The following is a 21,119-nucleotide window of genomic DNA, read 5'->3' as shown; positions in this document are numbered from 1 at the left end:
TGGGAGAACAGTATCGCCCCAAGAGTGAGTGTTACCGTCTACTCTGGTAGATGCTGTAGTGTGGCTGTAGTGCACAAAAGTCTTACTCAAAGCTGGGTGCCCACTTTTCAGTGCCCTGCGCAACCAGAGTCTTTGTTCTGAGGAATGTGCATTTTAAATAGACAAGCCAGATTAAGGACAAGCAACATAGTCTCCTTTTCACTCAGCAGAAACTGATGCACAGACATATTTTCTTCTCAGACACAAAGCAAAATTCATCGAAGTCCCAATCCAGTGCCTCAACAGGAACATCAACCACTCTGTCAAGTCTGTAGTCACTTTTCCAGCATAGACCTTCCCCTTTCCAGATTTCATTGGTTGAATTTTCCCTAAAAATAGGCCTGTGCAGTAAAGCAACCTTTGTAGAGTGCTGCTTCTTGTGGAAATACATTGCCAGCATTGATATGCTGTTAACTCACTGGTCAGTTCCCATCTACGATTTCCCCCTGCCCAGCAGCGCTCTGCTTTCTCAAAGTTTACATCTTGATTTCTGGGTAGAGCAATGGAACAAGTGGCCAATTCATCATTAACCTAAAAAGGAAGGGTTGGAATGAATAAACCTATTGTTGGAAGATACCGTCTATTTGCCAAATTCTCTTCACAGCAATTAACATGACTATATCTAATTGGTGAAAAGTTCAGGGAGATAGCTAAGGACTTGTTAGGAATTTTTGTTCCTTGATGAGTTTTACTGCACTAGTCTGAATTATATTACTTTTTTTTTTACATATGTATTTACAGGGTAAAAAGTTTATTATTTTTCTTATTAGAGGTTAATGAGTTTTAGTATTTCACATTATCTTTGTTGTAACTACCAGGTTTAATCTTGAAAATCATTTATTACAACAGTAGATTAAATGATGTGTTGAAAATAATAAAACAGTCTAGATGACAACAACAACAAAAAATGTGTAAGCTGCATGTTGGGCCTTCAGTTCTCTAGGCAGCAAAATAATCCAGACACATAATAATGCCATGTCTGCTTTAACTGGCTTTGGTAAAATAGCCCATTAGTTAAAAAACAGTCAAGCTGCAGGGAGACATTTAGATTTAGGCAGATCACCGGTACCGGTGAGCTGCAGTGAAAGAAAGATGGTTGGTGTGTGATGAGCTTGATGCATCAGCAGCCACACCCCCGCAAGTCTCAGCTGCTCTGTAGATAAGCTTGAGCTGAAAACCACTGGCAGGTACTGGCGACACTGGTATTTGTCCCCTCCTTCAAGACATCTCTCATCTCATACTGTGTGCCCATGCTGGGCACCATCATGCTGCCAAGCAGCAAGGGACAGGGGAAGTGCTGTGTGCTGCAGAAGCGGAAGAAGGGAGATGGGTGAAAGTGCTGCAGCAGAGCTTCCTTCCGAGCGTGCAGGTCTCTTCTGTCTGCTTCGTTGTTTGATAGCAGGGAGGAGGCCAGCTTACCAGTCTGCAGGCAACTGGAGACATCATCCTGATGGCCTTTGCAAAAGATGGAGGTCTGGTTCTCCTCCCACCTACAGTATGGGTGTCACTCCAGTGTCTCTCATCTCCATGGCACAGGAGAAGCTGCACTGGAGAGGGGTAAGCAGACGCTGATCCGGCTGGCCTGAATAATGGGGATTCTTGCTGCTGAGTCACCTGTGTGTTTTTCTTATTAGATAGCACACCTGTGGCCAGGGCTCCGGGTCAGGGCAGAGCATGGCTGGCTGCCCTACAGAATTCAGCTCAAGTGCTGAGCACAGGACTTGGAAAATGGAGAGAAGAATATTAAAAGGGGGGGGGGGGGGGGGGGGGGCGGCGAAACTGATGTTTCCATTAACTGCAGAGAGGCCTTGCACTCAGAGAACGTAACAGGCTTGCACTGAGTATGAGGATGATTGTAATACCTCTAATGTTTGCTTTGTGTGTTTGGATTGCAAGCTCTTTGGCCCAAGGACTATGTCTCATCATGTATTTACACAGATCCCAGCACAGCGGGTCACTGGTCTCAGTAGGGGCCTCCAATCTCAAGTGATAATAATGAACTGGCTTTCTTCTAAGTGTTATTTACCCAAACAATACTGTGTTCCATTGTCCAGCATTGGTTTTATTAATTTTTTTTTTTCAGTTCAAATGAAATAAAAACATTGTGCACCCAAACACTGAGGAACAATATGAGTGCTCATCTCCTGCTGGGAAGTAAAAATTCAAGAGTTTCAAATACCAGTGCTTCCTGCCCCCTTTAGTCATTTAGAGGACTTGTGTCTGATGATAAAATGCTTTAAATCCATTTTAAACCTTGTCCAGGCTGGCATTCCTTGTCTGGATCTTAGCAACACAACAAAGCTTGCTTTGAAAGTCTCTTAGAGAGGCAACCCCCAGTTCATGTAGTTGATACTTATGTGAAGAAGCCAAATTTATTTGTATAACGGCTGCTTGAATGCACATTTGCAGAATCTATCCCAGCATCTTTTAAAACATGTGATTTAACTTTAAAGCTGAAGAAGTCTTTGGGAAGAGTGAAATCCAACCTGTTCTTTTGAACTAAAAGATACATTTTATTTAAGGAAAAAAACCCAGAAGACAAGCCAGAATCTCTCCACTAAACTCATTTTATTGGAAGCAAAGATTTTTTTTCTATGCACTTGTATGTGAAAGGTCTGTATATTTTCTTCTCTTCTGCTGAACAGCGTTAGTAGAAGTTGATTGCATATGTAACTATGTGCAAGATCTCTCCATCTTTAGTATGGTGAGATGCTAGGAAAGGCGTTTTGGGTCTTATCTGATCGTTTTGCAAAGCACACAAACAGAGCTACTCTCAACTCAAACTACATGACGAAAAGTGAATGCTTCTACTTTAAAAATGTAGATCAGCAATGATGTCTTCAGCATGAAACCGCCCGATGTAGCCAAGGCATAATTTTATTATCCCAGATGAAAGACAAATATGACCTCATTGTGTTTTGTATGAAAAACATTATTTTGAGTCTGTCTGGTTCCTGCAAGCTTGCTGAGCTGTGTTATTCAGTAATGTTTGGCATATGGTAACTTCTTCTGAGGCTGGTGTGCAGGAAGAAAGAAAATAAGGCCAGGTTGGAGCTGCCATCTATTTCCACGGTTTTATTCTTGCCCTTTGAGTTCTTTGTCAGACAGTTGCAGTCTGCTACAGTACAACTCCACTTGTTTTGTGTAAGTGCATCCCAGCTACAGTGTCAGTTCCCTTCCAGAGTGCTAAAAGACGTAGGTTGTGTTTAAAGGCTAGCAAGGTCTGGCCTTAGCTGCTGGGACACTAGCTTTTCCTTCTTTGATCTATTATAAGAGGTGGTATTCTTTAAACCAGTTATCTTAATGAGAGCAAACTTGGCAGCACTGACAACAGAGCATCTTCTTAGGCAGATCTGCACAAATGTGTGAGCAGCCCCACACACATCCTTCGCTATGGGGGTTGCCTGGGCATAAACCACCCCAGGCCAGGAGCGTTGTCACTGCAAGAGTCTGGTGCAGGTTTATACGCCCTGCTACAAAGGTGCATTAATTCCTTGCAGGAACTGGGCCGCAGGGGTCATGGCTGATGGCCCACCAGCTCGGCGCAGCCATGGGCCCTGCTACTCTCTGCAGGGCTGGCATGTGCCAGGCAGCTCTGTGCCCGGCCCTGAGCCCTCGGAGGGGCTGCTGAGGGTCAAGCATCTCTTCGTCTTCGCAGCCAGCTCTCTGCTAGAGTTGTGGGAACTGGAGTTTCAGCAAGGGTGGAACATTAATATTGCCATGTTCGCTTCCATTTTGCGGTGAAAACAGAAAATAGAAGTGAAACGATGAAGCTCACAGATTTAGCGGAAAAGTAATTTTTAAATTACAATTTCATTATTCTGATAATTCCATAAGTCACATTTTTTTCAAGGCTGATGTTTCATTTTGGTATTTTAGAATGGAATTGTTGTGTTTGCCTCCTCAGTTTGGGAATCCTTGAAGTTTTTTCTATTTTTTTTCATATTCTTTCTTCTTGGAAACAATTGTAATGAAGTAGGAAAACTCAGTTTTCATCTACTTTTAGTGTTTTCCAAGCAGAAAATAGAAGACCAAAATTACAAGATAATGATTTGAAAAGCAAACTCCCCTACAAACTTTCACTGTTTCTCCATTGTTCTGTTTCCTTGTTTACCGTAAAAAAAGTGAAAAATGTGTTTCCCTACACTTTCTTGAGCCTCAGTGAAAAGGAAGGATAAAGAAAGAAAAACAAGTGCACAAATGGTTTCCAAAAATAATGACATTAAATACAAAGTGTAAGATCCATTTTTTTAATTCAGCAATGTTTAGTTTTCCATAATACTTTTGGAAATGCCCATATTTTTAAAAGCATCTGTTCTTTTGATTTACCTGTTACTTCCAGTTGAAATTTTTTAAGTAGCTCTACTCGAGTCAGTTGAGTGAAGAGCCTCTAGAAGAAGGGGGGGAAAAAAAGTATATGCACTTAATGAGCAACAAAGTTAGTGATCTGTAGCAATTACCCAAGTGAGTAATTTTGTTTCATTAATGCACCCTAAAGCACCAAGCTGTTTTGTCAATGGGCACTGCAGGGCCATTGCAATGCTCAAAGAGACAGTTATGTTACCAACCGCGGTGTAAGGGATAGGTTTACCAACAAGGAGGGAGAGAGAAAGTAGCTTAGCATAAGAAGAAAATTAAAGACCATCTATTATTGTCACGGAAGCCAATGGCAATACTTGTAAAGACTCTAGCAGAGCAGGGTCACACATCAGTTTTTTCTGGCTTTTCCAACTCCCAGTTTCTTGGTTAGTGTGGTTTTTTTAAGAGGGCATCTTGATGCACGTAGCATCACAGTTTGAAAGGGGAAGGAGGGCATGTATCTGGCTTACTTGAATCCTCGCAGGAAAGTAGAAAAGCGGATAGCAGAAACAAAGGCAAAGCTGTATTATAACTTCTAGGCATCTTTGGATCACTCGATATGGGACATGCACAGCATATGATATATTAAGGTGAAGTATTGAATATCCATAAAGGAGTACTAGCAAATGGTGTCAATTTTCAAACACTTTGCTTTGTCAGCTTCACAAATTTAAAATCAATCATCAAAAAGTCTCTGTATAGATCAGCTGAAGAGACATAAAAGCTTATGGTTATCTCCCTGACAAAAAAGTTGAAATTAAAGATGAGTTTATAAAGACTCAGAGTGGCAGGATTCTGCAGTGCTAAAAACTGGGGTCATCCAGCCTCTCAGTTTAGAAATAAATGCTGAGGAAAAACAATGACACCCGGTGCACTGCTAATAAATACATCTTGGAGGACAGTTGAACATGCAGAAAAATAGATTTCACAGAGAGGCTTATTTTCAGCACGAATGCCATTTTCTCACTGCATTATCATAAACATGAGAGAAAAAACAGCAATAAATAAAAAATTCTTGGGCAGTCCCTGGAGACTTGTCAAAAATATGTAGTTTTTGTATGCTGCAGTGTAAAAGTATTCATTAAAATTAATTTTTAAAATGCCCTGTCCAATATTAGTTGCCTGATGTCCTTCCTTTGATCATAAATTATAAATGAACCAGCAAAAAATGAAGAAACCATGATTCCATTAATGAATTATTTAAGTGTGATTGTTAGTTTTTGCAATCATTGGGCTAATAAGCTCAGGCTTGTGACACTGAAGTGTTTCTCATTTGAGGGTGGTGATGATGGTAATGTTATTAACACCATGATCAGTGTGTCCTGTGAAGCATAAACCCAACCAGCTCCTTTGGTGGCTACACGGTGGCATGGCCACTGGAGCTTTTATTGGGTCTGTACTGCAGGAGAGGGGGTTCACACTGAGGAAAGTCGGTGCAAACAGGGTTCGCTGGGTGACTGCCCCCCAAGGCAACACTTTAGAAAAGACAAGGAGCATACTGACACGAGAGGATCTTCTCCCTGCAGCAGCCTGCCGGTGCCGACTCCACACGCAACTGGCTTGGCCCATTCCAGCGGCGGCTCCGGGAGCTCCAGCGAGTCCGAGAGCAGCTCTGAGTCCGACTCTGACAGCGAGAGCAGCTCCAGTGACAGTGAGTGCAACGAGGAGTCGCGCAGTGCCACGCCGGAGGTAAAACCACACTCTCAGCTCCTCCTCAGTGGGGGCTTGGAGGTGGAAGTGCGGAAGGGAGTGAAATCCTGCTCCCTGTTAGGAAAATGTTGGAGTTCTGCGTTGTTTGATGCTGTTGACTTTTTTTCTTCCTTTACAGTTTTACATGTATGACCCACATACTCATTCTAGCTTTTGGAAGAATCCTTCTGGCCTACATTTGAATTGCTTTAAAGAAATATTTAGATTTTTGCCAGTAGCTAGAGAAGATTTTATTGACACAGTATTCAGCTGGGACGAAGGAAAAGCAACATGACAAAACTATGTCTTCAGGGGCCAGCTAAACTTTTCAGTTGTATTAAATTTCTCCAGGGCCACATTGTAAACCAGATAAGGAAGCCTAATTAACCATAAATACTCCATAAATACTCCCATAAAACTAGCAGTCACCACTAGTTGACTGAAATAAAAGGGTACGTTAAAAATGTTCTCATTTAAAGGGAAAAGCATTGCTTCTGTCTGAGATTTGTTCCTTGTTGTTCTTCAAACTGCAGCCTGAACCTCCTTCAACCAACAAATGGCAGCTGGATAAATGGCTAAATAAAGTGAACCCCCACAACAAGACCATCATCAACAATCAAAATGAGCCTCACAGCGAGACCAGCTCCCAGGCCCAGAGCAACCAGCAGGCCGAAGGGCCAAACAAAGGGAAGCTCAATAGCAGCCTGCCCCCGACTGATTCCAAAGACCGGGCGATCCTCAGTCCCATCCGAGAGAAAGCCAAACCGCGGGTTGCCCAGAAAACCCCAGAGGCAAAAAGCTCCAAGCAGAAGTCACCAGCTCATAATGAGCCAACGTCACAAAGGACTACTGGGAAAAAGCAACCCAAAAAGGTAGAAAGGACTTCCAGTGTAGAAGAGTATAACTGGCCCAAACCAAATAATACCAGCAACACTCCCAAAGAAAAAGACTCACAGGAACTCCCCGAGCAGCCAAAGGTTCGAACTAAAGCAGCAGTTGGGAAGACAGCTCCAAGGAAAGAACCACGAACTAGCACAGGTCTCACTTCAGAGAAGAAAAAGTACAGAGGCCCCAGCAAAATTGTCCCAAAGTCCCGGGAATTCATTGAAACAGATTCATCTACTTCCGACTCAAATACAGACCAGGAGGAGAGCTTGCAGGCTAAGGTATTGCCAGCTTGCACTGGGTCTGGCAATGGAGTCAAAGTGAAGGACTCTGGCAGTAACATCCTCAGCGTAAGTAGTTTAACTAGCAATGGCAGCAACACATCCATTGACCAGACCAGCAATGACTTGGAGGAGCAGCTCTTTTCTCCTATCCCAATCGTACAAAATGAACTTCTGTCCCCACTGAGAGAATACGAAGAACTCAAATCTCTGTGGGTGAAAATAGACCTTAGTTTACTCTCTAGGATACCTGGACAAGAGCCTTTTGAGACCACGTCTGTGAAAAGTGAACCAAGAGAGGCAAATGTGAAACACAGGCGACCATCTCGAGAGTCCCCTACCCCAGCAGCTGAAAAACCACCCACAAAATCCAAAAGGAAACACAAGGTAAGTAGTTTTCATCATTCGGAGGAAAACACTGAATTTCTATGCATCCTCGAGGTCAGGACCGCAGTCGGTGATACCTCACTGCACCTGCAGCAGGGCTGTAAGGAGGCATCATAATACTAAGGCTTTATTGTTTTTACAAAGGACATACACTTACAAGTGCATTACAAATTAACATCAGAAACTAGTAAAAAACAAACTCCAGCTGACAAAATCAATGAACAGTGTATTTTTCTGAGATTGGTCTTACAAGCTTTTTCGCTGTATTTGCTCGCTTACCCATTAATTTCCAGTGTTTGGTAATCTGCAGAAAGATTCCCAATGATGAGTTCATATTACTACAGGTTCAGCCATACTCAGCAAGTGTGACTTCTATTTGGAAGGCAGCATTTTACTGTCTGCAGAATTAAGGCATTTTCACCACTGGCTTAAACAGGCATAGCTTCGTTAAAGTCAATGGAATGGTGCTTGCTTATGCTCACGGTGAATTTAGTCTTTATATTGTTTTGTTGTATAAACGAGTGTGATTCATAGAAATATCATTTGCTTAACTAGCTGCTTTCTCTACACAGCTACCTGAAAAAGCAAATATATTTTGACTTAAGGCGTTGTGTTTTATCATGTGTTTTATGTTATTTATGCCCAAGGGTATCCTATCTTGTGGGATATGACAGTGCACTTCAAACTAAATGTGTTTTCAGAAAAGAAACTGAAGTTTTATATCATAAATGAATTTTTGTAGTCACTTCTTCCAGCTGAAATGGTTGTGCTCTGGTCTGTCTGTGAGAAGTCATTATAGTGGGGTTTTTTGTTTTTTTTTTTTAATACCCCAAATTTTATAAAACATTGTGAATGTGACTTCAGCTGTCTGTTCTAGTGGACTTTTTGAAAATCCTGAGTTTGAGCAGTCCAGTGGCGTGAGAGAGTTAATACAAGACAAAGACAGACAATGCCAGGCAGACACAGGGTCTGCACCCCTGCCTACATGAGTCACTGCACTGGCTCCTTCCCTGTTGAATTAAGTGGAAATAATCACATGAGTAAACTCAGCAGGTTTTTATTCAATTTATATTCTAGCTGTACACTAAAGGCAGAGATGTAAGAAGGAAAGAAAAAAGAAGAAAGAGGAAAGGGATGTATAAATGTCCATGCTTATGTGTATATATAAGTACAACAGGCTGTAAAAACCTTCTTGCTAGGTTACTTAGTGGAGTATCAGTATGACGGTGAAGGAATCTTGGCTAAAACACAAGTATAGTATTGGCAACTAAACTGAGGGCTCCCAGGAAAAAAAAAAAGGGGGGGGCTTATATGAATGTTGGAACCTCATAATTTTGTTAGCTGGAACTTTGAATCAGAAAGTAACAAAATCAGGAATCTTGCTCTGGGACTGTACAAACATAAGCTATACTCTGAAACAGCCCATTCAATTGCTGTATGATTGTTCACTGCTCCCCAAGGGGAAACAAACCAATTAGGATGACCTGAGGGTATATCAACAGTTAAAAAGGGGTAGGGAGAGCTTGATTTGTGTTTCTAAATCATGCTATTAGATTTATTTTAGCCATCTACTAGTCGGCTTGAAGGCTGATATGAAGGTTCCAGTGACAGAGCAGTAATCAGCTTTGCTCGTATCGTCCCCGTTCAGGCACAGAAGTCATGCATCAGGGAATCTTTCAAAGCAAGTTTAAACTAGCTATCGTTGTTAATGACTACCCCAGCTCAGTCCTGTAGTCTTTTAGTCCTGTGAGAAATACTTACTCAGGGAAGTTTTCCCATCAGCTTCCATTAAGTCAATGAGTAAAAGCTATTTACTTGAGTAAGATTTGGTGCTATCAAGTCATTCCATCTGAATTATTAATTAAATTCCAGTGCACTACAGAAGATAACTATAGCACATGAGGCATTTTGCTTCCTAATTATCTGGCTATGTCACTTGTTATATAACTTCATGTCATGTGTTTGGAGCACGTTTAGCCCTGATTTCAGGTGACTTTCACTTCTCTTAGCCCAGTATTTTAACTGCTGCTACTGTAAAGGAAATACACTGAGATTCCTGAGCTCCTCTTAATGGCAAGAGAAACTGTGCATAAATGCTGGATCTTTCAAGCTCTACCTTTTTTGTCAAAGCAGACGGAAAGCCTGGATACCTTCGTTGAAAGCAAGAAGCAGCGCCTGGAGGACCCTTCAGCTTCATGCCTGCTCCCACCTTGTATCTCTCCGATACCAAATCACAGATTAACCAGCACTAAAGAGTAAGTTCTTTTTTTTCACATAACATTCATGAGGGGTTTCACGGTACTGTTCTACAAACGTCTGCTGCAGAGCCAGATGGGCTTTACAGCCCATAAGCATAAGTGACCCGGCATTGCTATTCCCATCCATCAGGAAGAGGATCCACATGGTTTTGGATGAGAATCATTGATCCTTCTGATGGACTACGGGAATTCAGAGTGCCACCACAATTCTGGTGTACTCTTCTACCCCCATACTGCATCCTTTCAATGTTCTTTCTTGCCCCCATCATCCTTAACCTCTATGGCCAGAGAATCGCACTAAAAGTGGGCTTTATTTGATTGCCTGAAATTTATTTTTTAAAATTGTTTTTGTAAGAGACAGTTCTCAGTTTTATTGAACAAAATAGTGACTTTGCTGTTCACTTCAGCGGCTCTTATTCTTTAACTGTGTATACAGCAATGCCAGGGGTGACCGTCCTAAATGTTTCAGACATACGTGCTTTGTATTTCAGCAGACATATAATCAAATAGTTTGTGCCTTTCAGAGTGTCTTTGAGACATGGCTATAATGCTTGAGCAAACAGGCGCCACGTAAATAATGATTCTGATTAGTATAATCACAAGATTAACATTCTATAAATAACCAAAGAGTCCAGTTCCCTTCTGTCATCAATTTTGTGCTTTTACAATTTTGAGATGAGGCACTCCTTTCTGCTTTGCACTAGGACAAGCAAAGAATGAGACCCACAATGTGCTTCTAAAAACAATTTGATTGTAGTAGTATTTCAATTTAGATAAAGTTCAAAAATCATTTATGAAATAGCACACAAATTTTAAAATCCATAAAGAAGGTTGAGCATCATTTTATTTATACTGGTGTAATTATGGAGTAACTTCAGTCCTTGAACTAACCCCTCATTCCACCACTGAGAAAATCAGAATTGGAGTCTGGAAAAGGCAGATGAGTTGAAAGTTACAATGTGATCTGTAACATGTTGCACATTTGATAACATCATGATGGGTGTTGCTTGATTGTCATTGCTAGAAATACAATGAGCAGAGATATATTGCAGAGAGAGCCAAGGATTATCCATCGCCAACACCTCCGCAATCCATTAAAAAATCTTTCTATTCTTGTTGCCAGCAAGCCCTAAGGATCCACCCACAACCTGATGCTTCTTAATTTGAGTTTGTTTTCCAGGTCATTAATTTGATTCCTCGGAGCTTTCAAGCCTTTGGTATTCTCTGTTAAAATATAATTGTGTCCATCAATAGTTATTTCCATATGCTAGCTTTTCCTCTCGTCTGCCTCAAGTTTTGAAACTTCTTTTCCACTGCAGTGACTGAGACCTGGATCACACTGCATTTGTTATTAGTGCCTTCTGAGTTCACTTGAAACAAATGCAATATTGTTTGCTAATTCAGGTCTTCAACTCCCAGAGACGTGCAACTGAATATAGATCAATGTATTTCCCAAGAGATTAGGGAGCTGGCTGAACTGTGTGACGACAAATTTCTGGAGAGCCCCAGACTGTCTTTGAGAAGTCAGGAGTGGTTCTCTTCTCCAGAGGGTTAAGTAGAGTTTTAAGGGGAAGTAGAAGAAAGGGGAAGCTGAAAGTATGCTGTTCAAGGGCATGGGGGAAAATAACACTTTGGTGGTAAAATGTTGAAAGACAGGCTTTGCCATTTGCTTCTTTATTCCCAAAGGTCCTACATTTTCTTTCGGAACTCCTACGTTTCTATATAAGGTCTTGGAGAAATGAGGGTGATTCAGCTACAGGTGTGATGATGATCATCATCCATTAAGAAGGTGTTCCATCCCATGGTGGATGTTCTCACTCTGGAGAAACCTCAGGTCTCTTCCGTCAGAACTTGATCCCTGTGCCAACAAGCCAAATTCCCCAAGGCAAACTTCAGAGACTTTCACTGGGCTTTTTTATAGATACAAGAGTGTTTTGACAGAAAGACCATGATCTCTGGGCCAAAATTTGGAGGCATTCAGGACTCCAAATTCAGGACTTCAGGAGGAATCAGTGAAAGATAGGCCACACCTGTGCTTTTGCAGCTCCCACTGGCTGCCTGTCTATGGTTTAGACATTTGAATACATTTCTCTTGTAATCTTTCCCTAAATATATGGGCTTAATAAAGCAAGCAAAGATGCACAATTAATTTTTAAAGTGTTACATGTCTAATATGGGCAATTATATGCATAATTTCCACAAATTTCTATGACTACATGAACAATTTGAGTGTAGAAACTTCAAATGGTCAGTTGTGAACTTAAAAGCCATTCGCAAACCGAAGAGCCAGTTTGTATTATGTAGTCATTGCATAAGCAACTAGTTACCTCTCTGTTCCTTCCCTCACACACTGTGGGGCCGATGCCTTTTCCTAAATCTGACATGACACTTAAAATATAATTATTCAAACAGTTGCCACTGTATTTTCCTTATTTCTGATATTTCACAGCAAATGAAGGAATAGATGATACTGTGTTTTGTCCAAGTAATTCATACTAGTACCTTGAAACACTGCTGTGAGGCTGGATTTTTGTCAGATCAGCTGCCCACTTTACAGCAGAGGATTATTTATGTATTTACTTGCTTGCCAGAGAAATTTTAATTTAAACATTAATTGTATGTGCTGCTGAATACCATTCATATCTGAATACCTGATTGATAGACACAGTCCAGACAGAGCACTATTTGCCAACATTTGGCAGTCTGTAACTACACAGAGAGTTATTTGCTGATGCAAACTGTGAGTCTGAATTTCAAACTAGACTCATACCAATGAAACATGCCTGCCGTCTAACAGGCACGCTGGAAGACTGTCTGAGGCAAGCATTTCAGCCTGTTTTTCAAGATTTCCTGTTCCTTTTTGTTTGACCTTTACTTAAAGATGCACCTGTACTTGGCAACATATATTAGCTGATCCCTTGGGTAGTCACAACAGCGTTCATTGGGGTTTGTTCACAACAGAGGCAGCCTTCTACATCTACGACAATGACTTCAACTTCATTCAGTTGCTGCCATATGGTCCAAGCTAATGCAGGCGTGACCTTTCCCTGCTAACCCCCTGCAGAAAATCAGATACACCGTCAATGTGCGGCATTTCATTGTGGACAGGGAGAGTAGAGGCAAAGGAAAGCCAAGTGATTGGTATAGACAATGGCTTTGTCTCACTAATAGTCCAGAGATACCACTGCATACCACAAGTGGTGGATAAAGAAAGGGCAAAGAAAGGCAGCTTGAAATGTGAGAGTAGATGGAAATTCTCTCTCCTTCACGCACTGACCTCTTGTTGCCTGCTTGCTTGCTTTCTGCCCTAAAAGAAACCAGGCTGGAAAAAAAAACAGATGGGGAGCCTACTCGTTCCTTGATAATTGGCCTTTTCAGGCACAAAGATTAAACCCTGAAGCCACAAGACCATCAGTTCTGCTTGTATTTTTTCCTTGCACTTTTATTGTGTTTCTCCCTAGATTTTAAATATAGTTTAACTAACAATCATGTCAGCAAATTAAACCATTGAGTCTTGGTAATTATTGCAATAAATTCATTCAAAATTAGCGATTACTGCAATCAAAGACCAGTTTCTTAGCCCATTAACAGCCCAAAGCAAAGTGACAATCTGGTTAACTGCTGGTAACAACCTATTTCATGGAGGTTATTGTTAACATAAATGCTTTGGCGTAAATCTGAGGGAGGTAACATTGCTAAATAAATTATCAGCTTAATTCCTGCGAAAACTCATATGATTAAGTGGGCAACAGGGAAAAAAAAACCAAACCAGACAGAATTATAACCATAAAATATTGTTTGGGGTTTTTTTAATTTGAGTTATGTAGAAAAAAAATATCCTCAAATGCATTTTTCTTTGTGGTTAAGTCTTCCCACCCACAGAATGACTTGTGTGCCAGAGCTGAGTAGCTGCACCTATATCTTGGTTTGCCCCATCTTATATTTGAGCCCAAAGATTAAGTGAACTGGTGAAGTAGTGAAGTTTTAACAGTGGTACCTTCTTAATTTTTTCTTGTACTACTCTCTTAATCCCTCCACCTTTGTGTAGCAGCTGAGGAAGGTTGCTTCAATTGCTTTATGTGTGCCTTAAATTTCCCCATGCAGTGGTAGACTCCATGCAAGAAAGAGTCTTGCATTAGCCCTGGAAACAGCCACGGATGCGCTGAGGAACCTCAGTAGTGGTGCAGGGTCAGATCCTAAAGGGGACTTGGCCAATGGCTCATATCCAGTTTTTCTTCAGACGATTTTGAGATAGATCTGCCATACTTGGTTGCTCTTCCCTTTGCAAAGCCGTACCGGGGAGAAAGAAGGCTCCACTCACCTCCATGCACAGGGGTGCAGAGAACCACTTCGGCTTGTGCTCCCACCCGTATATGCATGTTCAGGGTTCCCTGCGTAGGATACTCGTTTGGGAGGCAGAGGGTTTGGATTCTGCTCCTGGGTATTTCATTAACTGTGTCTCCTTTGCCTCTGTACAGTCCAGTAACGTGTGCATGTTTTCTTGGGGTAGTGCTTACCCTCCTTTGGAAAACTTTCCTCTGGAAAAAGTTCAGAGTATTGTTGTGCTATAGGTATGGTAACTTGGCTGAGTTCCAAAATGCTCTTTGGGGGTAAGAAAGCTAGCAGATGGGGCTTTGAGTGAGAACTTTTTGGAGGACATGTTGCCAGGACCACATGTGCATAAAATCAGTCTTCTCAGAGAACTAACTGCCAGTCTCTTCCAACCTGTTTGCTTTCCTTTGATCTTCTTCAGGCCCGTGTGTTTTCTGAGCAGACAGCATTCCATACCAGTCCTACTGTAAGGCAATATGAATGCTGTGCTCGTTTTATTTCTTCAGTCTATAGATCTTTAATATCAGAGAGTTTCAAGTAAGATATTTTTAACTCTGCTTCAGTCGAATTAAAATGGTTTTGAGTAGAAGAGCTATAAAACCTGAAACATGGGGAGTTTCTTTGATTTCACTCTGTGATTTCATAGATAGGGTAAAATATTTTTGTATCACCAAAGGTCCAAAGCAGGGGAATGACCAAAGCAGGTGTAGGTATAGATACTGTTGGTGAAACTGCAAAAGAGGCCAGACTGGAATGAGAGTGAGCTTCAGAATGAGGAGTAAAGAGACTTGGGTTGCCTTCTCCTCTTTCCCTGGTTACTTTAAGGCAAAGTAGATCTATAATTTCTGACACTGAATGAAAGTGACTGGGAACAAAACATAAATTCTTGTTGACTTAATTTGTTATTGAAATTTTAGTCAATAGTCATGAAAAGTAAATGATCGTGTAGTGCAATATTAGATGTCTAACAAAAGATTAAAATTCAGGTTATCTTCATTGGCTGAGCTAGGGCAGTACCTAAAATAAAAATCTATGAGTAGATTAACATGTTAAACACTCAATGTTGGGTTTTGTTTTTTGTTTTTTTGATGGATTTGAAGGGAGAAAGGTCTAGCAGGTTTTTTTGTTTTTACTGTGTATCACAGCTGCCATTTCTAGCCAGCTAACAATTTCTGTACATAAAACAGACAATAGATTATCATATTACTTGAGCTTTCATGTCAAAACCACATTCATTTTCTGAATCACGTTCAATTCATCAGCCAATATTTGCTCAAGGGCTTTTGCCAGCTACAATGTATCATTTTAATACAGTGTTGAACATTGGTTTTATTCTAGAGGTCAAATAATTATTCACTTGTTATTGCTATGGTTATCATTTTGTAGTTGTTATAAATTTTTTTTTGTTCATATGCCATGTGTTATTATGTTTTTTTGCAAAGGTTGCTTATGTGGGCCCTAATCCACCTCTTAAAAAGATGCTTAATGTTAAACACATAAATAGCCATACTTGATGTCAAAGGAACTAACCCCATGCATAAAACTTTCCAGCACTTTGCTGAGTCAGAACCTCTATGACCTCTCAAATGAAGACTGACTCAAATTAGCATTTAAATTGGGTGCAATTTGTACTAATGCACTGGAAGTTGTCCTCCAAAGCAGGAGGTTTCTGCAGCCATTGAAAAGGCAGAGGTAGCTCTTCTATTTTCACTGCCTGTCCCCTTTTGACTTAGCTCCTAGGACATGAGGACTGCAAGACATATTTGAGGGTAGAGCTGACTTCTCAGTAAAAATCTAGAGCTTTGTGCTATGGAGGCTTAACCAAGGTTCTTGAAATGCAACTGGTTCTTATCTGTGTCCCAGGAGCAGCGGTAGCTCAGTGAAGAAGGTGGCAAAGAAGAGAGAAGAGAAGCTGTTCCCTCCTCCGTTATCCCCCCTCTTGGACGAGCCTGTGCACCGGCGGCACAGCAGTGACAACAGCTCCTTCAGCCAAGAGACCAACATCACAAACACCTCTCAGACCAGCAGCTCTTCCTCCTCTGTTTCTAAACACAGAAAGAACGAAAATAAATCCTCTTCTAACCCCAAAGGAATCTGTGTAAGTAACCAACCTCAGCTGCTGGAAGTGAACAAGATAAAATAAAATTACCTTAGCTTTGTTCTGTTTGATTTTTCATGCCCCACCCCCGACCCCGAGTATCTATTTTTAAATGCTTATGTAGCCCCACTCAAGAGCAGCGAGGAGTGGATCTTTGCAGAGCTGGGCATAAGCAGGTCTGGCAAGTTCCATTTTTAGGTCAGCATTAGGCATCTACTTGGCATTGTGTATCAGTGTATCATTCCCTGAAATACCCACTCCCGGAGCCTCAGAGGAGAGCCTTTGCAGCCACCAACTAGCTGCAATTAGTCCCTTAACTCTGTAGCTACAATACACACATTTTGCAAATAAAACGTCAAGAACTTTGGCATCCATCACCTGAATAATTACCCCAAATTCTCAGCCAGAATTAAGCACTGTAGTTATACTGAATATCGTGACCTAAACTAAAGAGACAATAAGAATCTAACAAAAAGCTACCTGTCCATAGCACACTCATCATGGGAATATCGTCTCTCAGGTTTGCAGGCTCCCAGCTTCTAGCAGTAAGGTTTATTTACACCTAATCTCCATGACTTAAATATATAAGCTTGTAGGTACTGTGTAAATGGGGGGCAGGGGCGTGTCCCCAAAAAAGGCATTATTCTGTTATGGCCATCTCCCCATCAAAGGTTTTCACGTAGACAATTCTTTATTGCTCGCTTGTCACCATATCCAGATGGGCGTTTCTACTGCAAATACATGGAAAAGAGCCAAAGCTAGAAGCTGCATAGCAAATTCGCTAAAAAAAAAAAAGTAAAATTTCACATCAGTTCGTCATCCTCTTTTAGAGAAAACAGGGAAACGTCAGGGTTTTGGCCCATTTTAGAGAATAGTCCTCCCTCTAGAGTTTCAAACATATCACTTAGTATCAAACTGTGTCTTAGTATCACTGTCAAAATTAAAAGACAAGAAGAAGGTTCCGCCACAGAAAAGGACATGCATAGCTCTATTTTTCACAGTTTGCTGCTTTGTGAGAGGTTGTTACCCTGCACTGTAATAGTAAAACTCACAAGTTGCATTGGATCGTAGGTGACAAATCACTTCACCTTATTCATTCATCCCTGTTGCTTTCTGATATCATTGTGTCACTTCAAGCTGAGAGAGTAATACACATGCCTTCAACTGAAATCAATGCCAAAATGAACTGCATATGTCAGCAAATAAATAATGCCATGTAAACAGCAGGGCCACTTCCTCTCACTCCCAGCGTCTCCAGTCAGATTTATCCTTGGTTTATCTATTATCCTGATACATTAAATATTTGTCTTCTAAAATATGTTAGACTTCTTTCCCTGGTTCATTGGTTCATCTGTAATTTAGTTTATTGTGGACCGAGCTTCCAAGTTGCAATTGCCTGATTTAAATGCTTCTGTTAATGCTTCTGGTTTTAGTCAATGCAGTCACAACTCCTGACTTCTGCTTTCCATTCTTTTCTCTGTTCTGTGGAGCAGGGGTGAGGAAACTTGTTCCTTACTAAAATCCAAGCAGACTTTTCAGACACCTTACTGTTAGCTAATAATAATATAGAAAAAAAGGTTACATTAGTGTGATCCACATTGAATGAAGTTGAGTTTACATCCAGCCCTTCTGCATTAGATTTCCCCACCCTTGCTTTAGCCAGTGTGTCTAGTCGGTAACACCGAGGTATCCAGGCTGACTTCACCTAAGAGTGTAAGTTAATGAGTTCAAGTGAGGGGTCAGAGGTAGAGTCATATTGCCTAATTAATCTAATAGGTTTATGTTATAAAGGATGGAAGGGTGGTTTTGTGAGGTAACCTGCATGTAGTTGGGTATATATGAGTGCTACTTTGTGCCTTAGTCTTTTGTTTGTTTGGGCGTTTTTGAGGGGGTGGATGTGAGCACTTACATTGTTGGAAGGTGTTTTTTTGAACTATGAAGAGTTACTAACAGTCCTTTTTTTCTAGGAGGAAGAATCTCACAATACACCAACAGCCAACACTCTTCTTGACACCAGCCATCTTGAAACAGACATCTGGTCTGCAATGCCAACGCTTTCCAATGGGAATTCTGAGCCCAGAAGACCCAAAATAACATTTGATGATGTGTAAGTATTATTGGATCTCTGTGCTAGCTGCATATTACGTAGTTAGGATTTTCATGCAAGCAGAGCTCCCAGTGAAAGAGAGTATCTTTGATTATAATGCTAGTATTGGACACCTGTGTGGATAGTGCTGCACAAAGGCACACACAGTTTTAATCTTTACAAATGAACTGTTGTCACTGATTAATGAAGACTCTTGATAAATGTTTTCAGATTGTGAATGTTGGTTCAGAGTAATTCTTCTTCATTTTTTTATTTTAGCTCCTCTAATGGAAACTTCTTATACTTAATTAGTTTAAAATATTTTTCCTTTTCCTCTGTTCAGCACACATTAATGGGTCCTTTGGGTGGCCAGTTTCTACAGCTAGTTATTTTACATTCTGGTCACCCATCATATCTTTGCATACAGCAGCTTCAGATTAATATCAGGTTAAGATTTAAAGAGATAAGCTGGCGTGTATGTCAAAATTGTTCTTGGAAGCAGTCAGCAATTTTCCCAAACAATGTTTATCCAACTGTATGAAAACAAAGACTTGAAATAATTGATTTTGTCTCTTTAGGCTTCACAATGCGGATTATTACATGCAAGAGGCTAAGAAGCTAAAGCATAAAGCAGATGCATTGGTAGGTTATTACAGGGGTTTTTTGTCTCTTTCCACTATGGAGCTGGGTGTTACAAAAATGTGCATTCTGAATGTCATCTAAAGCCTCAGACACCAAGAGGAACCCTGCCATTGACTAAAGTATGCTTCAGATTGTACTCCATAAACACACTGTCTACAAGAAGTCAAACCCTGAGCACCATTCCTGGTCTTCAACAATTTGTTCCCAAAGAAAGTAGCTCCTTACAATAGCTGGTATCTCTTCCAAGGAGGAGCAACAGTCATGCTTTTTATGAAGGTTGTAAGATAATTTCATGAAAGATGGTGTGTATTTGGTTTCCTGTTCACTTCAAGCCTAAAACAAAAGTATTGAAATATTCCATAACAGAAAGTTAAGAAAGGCAAATCACCCTCCACCCCATTTTCATGTGGTAAAACTGTGTGATATTTTAATCCAATTGTTTAAAATTTGCAACAATTGATTTTTAAATAGTACATTCATTTTTATTGCATGCTTTTGGGCTGGTAAATAAAGACTCAACATGCTTCTTCCCGAAAAATCTTGCAATGAGGTAGTTCAATGCTGGGAAAGCTTTTTCTCTCATTTTACCCCAGATGAAATTGCAGTATGATTGATATAATTTTGCAAAGTGTTTTGATTTTGATAAAACTATTTAATCTGACAGATTATACTCTATCATAGTTTGTTCAATCCAAGCTATTGCTGGCACTGAAGTGCCTTTAATAGCCATTTGCTTTGTAGTTAGGGACTTTGCTCCTGTACACTACATAGAGTGCAGAACAGCAGCTCGGTTAGGTAGGCTTAGTGGAACTTGACTCTTCTATTTATTTAAACTAAGATGTCTAAAATGGAGTGTGGCCATTCACTTTGCCCCTCAAAATCACAACTGAAAAAGAACTGGGTGATTATTCACCTCTTGCTTTATTATTTGTGGGTTTTTTGCATGCATATTATGTCATTCCATATCAGAGATTTTGTGCTTGGAAGTGAATGTTTGTCCAAAAAGAAACCCCAAAACAATCACACGCTGTGTTTTTAGAAAACAAACCAAACAAATAAATTTAAAAAATGGCTCTCCCTCTGCTGTCAGTGAGCTGAAGGAGAGTTCACATGTCAAGCTGCCTGCTTCAGCTCTCCGGGCTCCCTTTTGACTTGGAGCACAGTGTTACCAAGTGTGTTTTCTGTGGGAGGTGGGTTCATGTTTTTGGCAACCTGCCGTGATTGTCACTAAGTTAGCAGTCGTCTCTCCCGACCTGCCCGTTTACAGGAGGTGGCCTACACCGATTCCTGTAGCCTGGCTCAGCAGAGCATGTTCAGCCAGAGCCCTGACATCTGCACGTGGGGAAGGCTGGCAGAAGCAGACTGACAACACCTCCCACAGCTGATTGACCTTTAAAGAAAATACACATGGTTCTGGCACAGGGATGCCTGCTCCACGGTAGCAAATATTTACAGGCTCAGGCTCGTGATGATCTCAACATGCTATGTCAATCCACTTCCCTCCACAGCCTGATTCACTCAGAAAGTGTTGACCTGTCTCCTGTCCTCTTACCTTTGACTATGCCTTGCGGAATCAGGGCTGTTTCTCAAGCAGAACTAAGAGGAGCAGGCATGGCACATCATGCTGCTGCCTGCAGGCAGGCCTTGCCTGTCGCATGCAGTTTGACACCCCGAGTGCTCTTATGGGAATGCGAGGCCATCCGCAATGACACAACTTGTTGGCAGACATAAATACCTATGAACAAAGTATCTGCTTTTTCTTTCCGCTATTTAGGTCTCAACTTTTTTTTTCCACCCAATACAGCTGCACACAAATTATCTCCATGTAACACATTTGCTGTGCTATCCCGTAGTGTTAGTTGTCCTACGGAAACAATTGCTTCTGGTTACGTGGTGCTGACATGACAAAGCGCACACAGCATTGAAAGATGTGTTGCAGTGGCTAGAAAGATAATGCGCGTGACCTCAAAATGTGTCAGCAAATATTAATGCGATTTGTGGCAATGCTGTTCCTGAGCTTGTACGGAAAATAGATTTCTGGTGAAGGGCAGGGCATTTGGTGT

General features: G+C 41.0%; 1 protein-coding gene across 1 annotated transcript in view; it reads left to right on the top strand.

Annotated features, from left to right (window-relative positions):
* Positions 1–21,119, top strand: part of AFF2 (ALF transcription elongation factor 2) — a 254,917-nt gene that overhangs the window by 216,192 nt on the left and 17,606 nt on the right. The window contains exons 10-15 of the mRNA XM_075720780.1: positions 5,925–6,087; positions 6,621–7,640; positions 9,774–9,895; positions 16,094–16,328; positions 18,296–18,435; positions 18,993–19,056. Of these exons, the coding sequence (XP_075576895.1) occupies positions 5,925–6,087; positions 6,621–7,640; positions 9,774–9,895; positions 16,094–16,328; positions 18,296–18,435; positions 18,993–19,056 (1,744 nt within the window). The remainder of the gene's footprint in view (positions 1–5,924; positions 6,088–6,620; positions 7,641–9,773; positions 9,896–16,093; positions 16,329–18,295; positions 18,436–18,992; positions 19,057–21,119) is intronic.

The sequence above is a fragment of the Pelecanus crispus genome, chromosome 13, assembly GCF_030463565.1.
Source record: "Pelecanus crispus isolate bPelCri1 chromosome 13, bPelCri1.pri, whole genome shotgun sequence".
Classification (NCBI taxonomy): Eukaryota; Metazoa; Chordata; class Aves; order Pelecaniformes; family Pelecanidae; genus Pelecanus; species Pelecanus crispus.
Note: the sequence above shows the minus strand (reverse complement) of the source record. Positions and strands in the feature narration are given on the sequence as shown.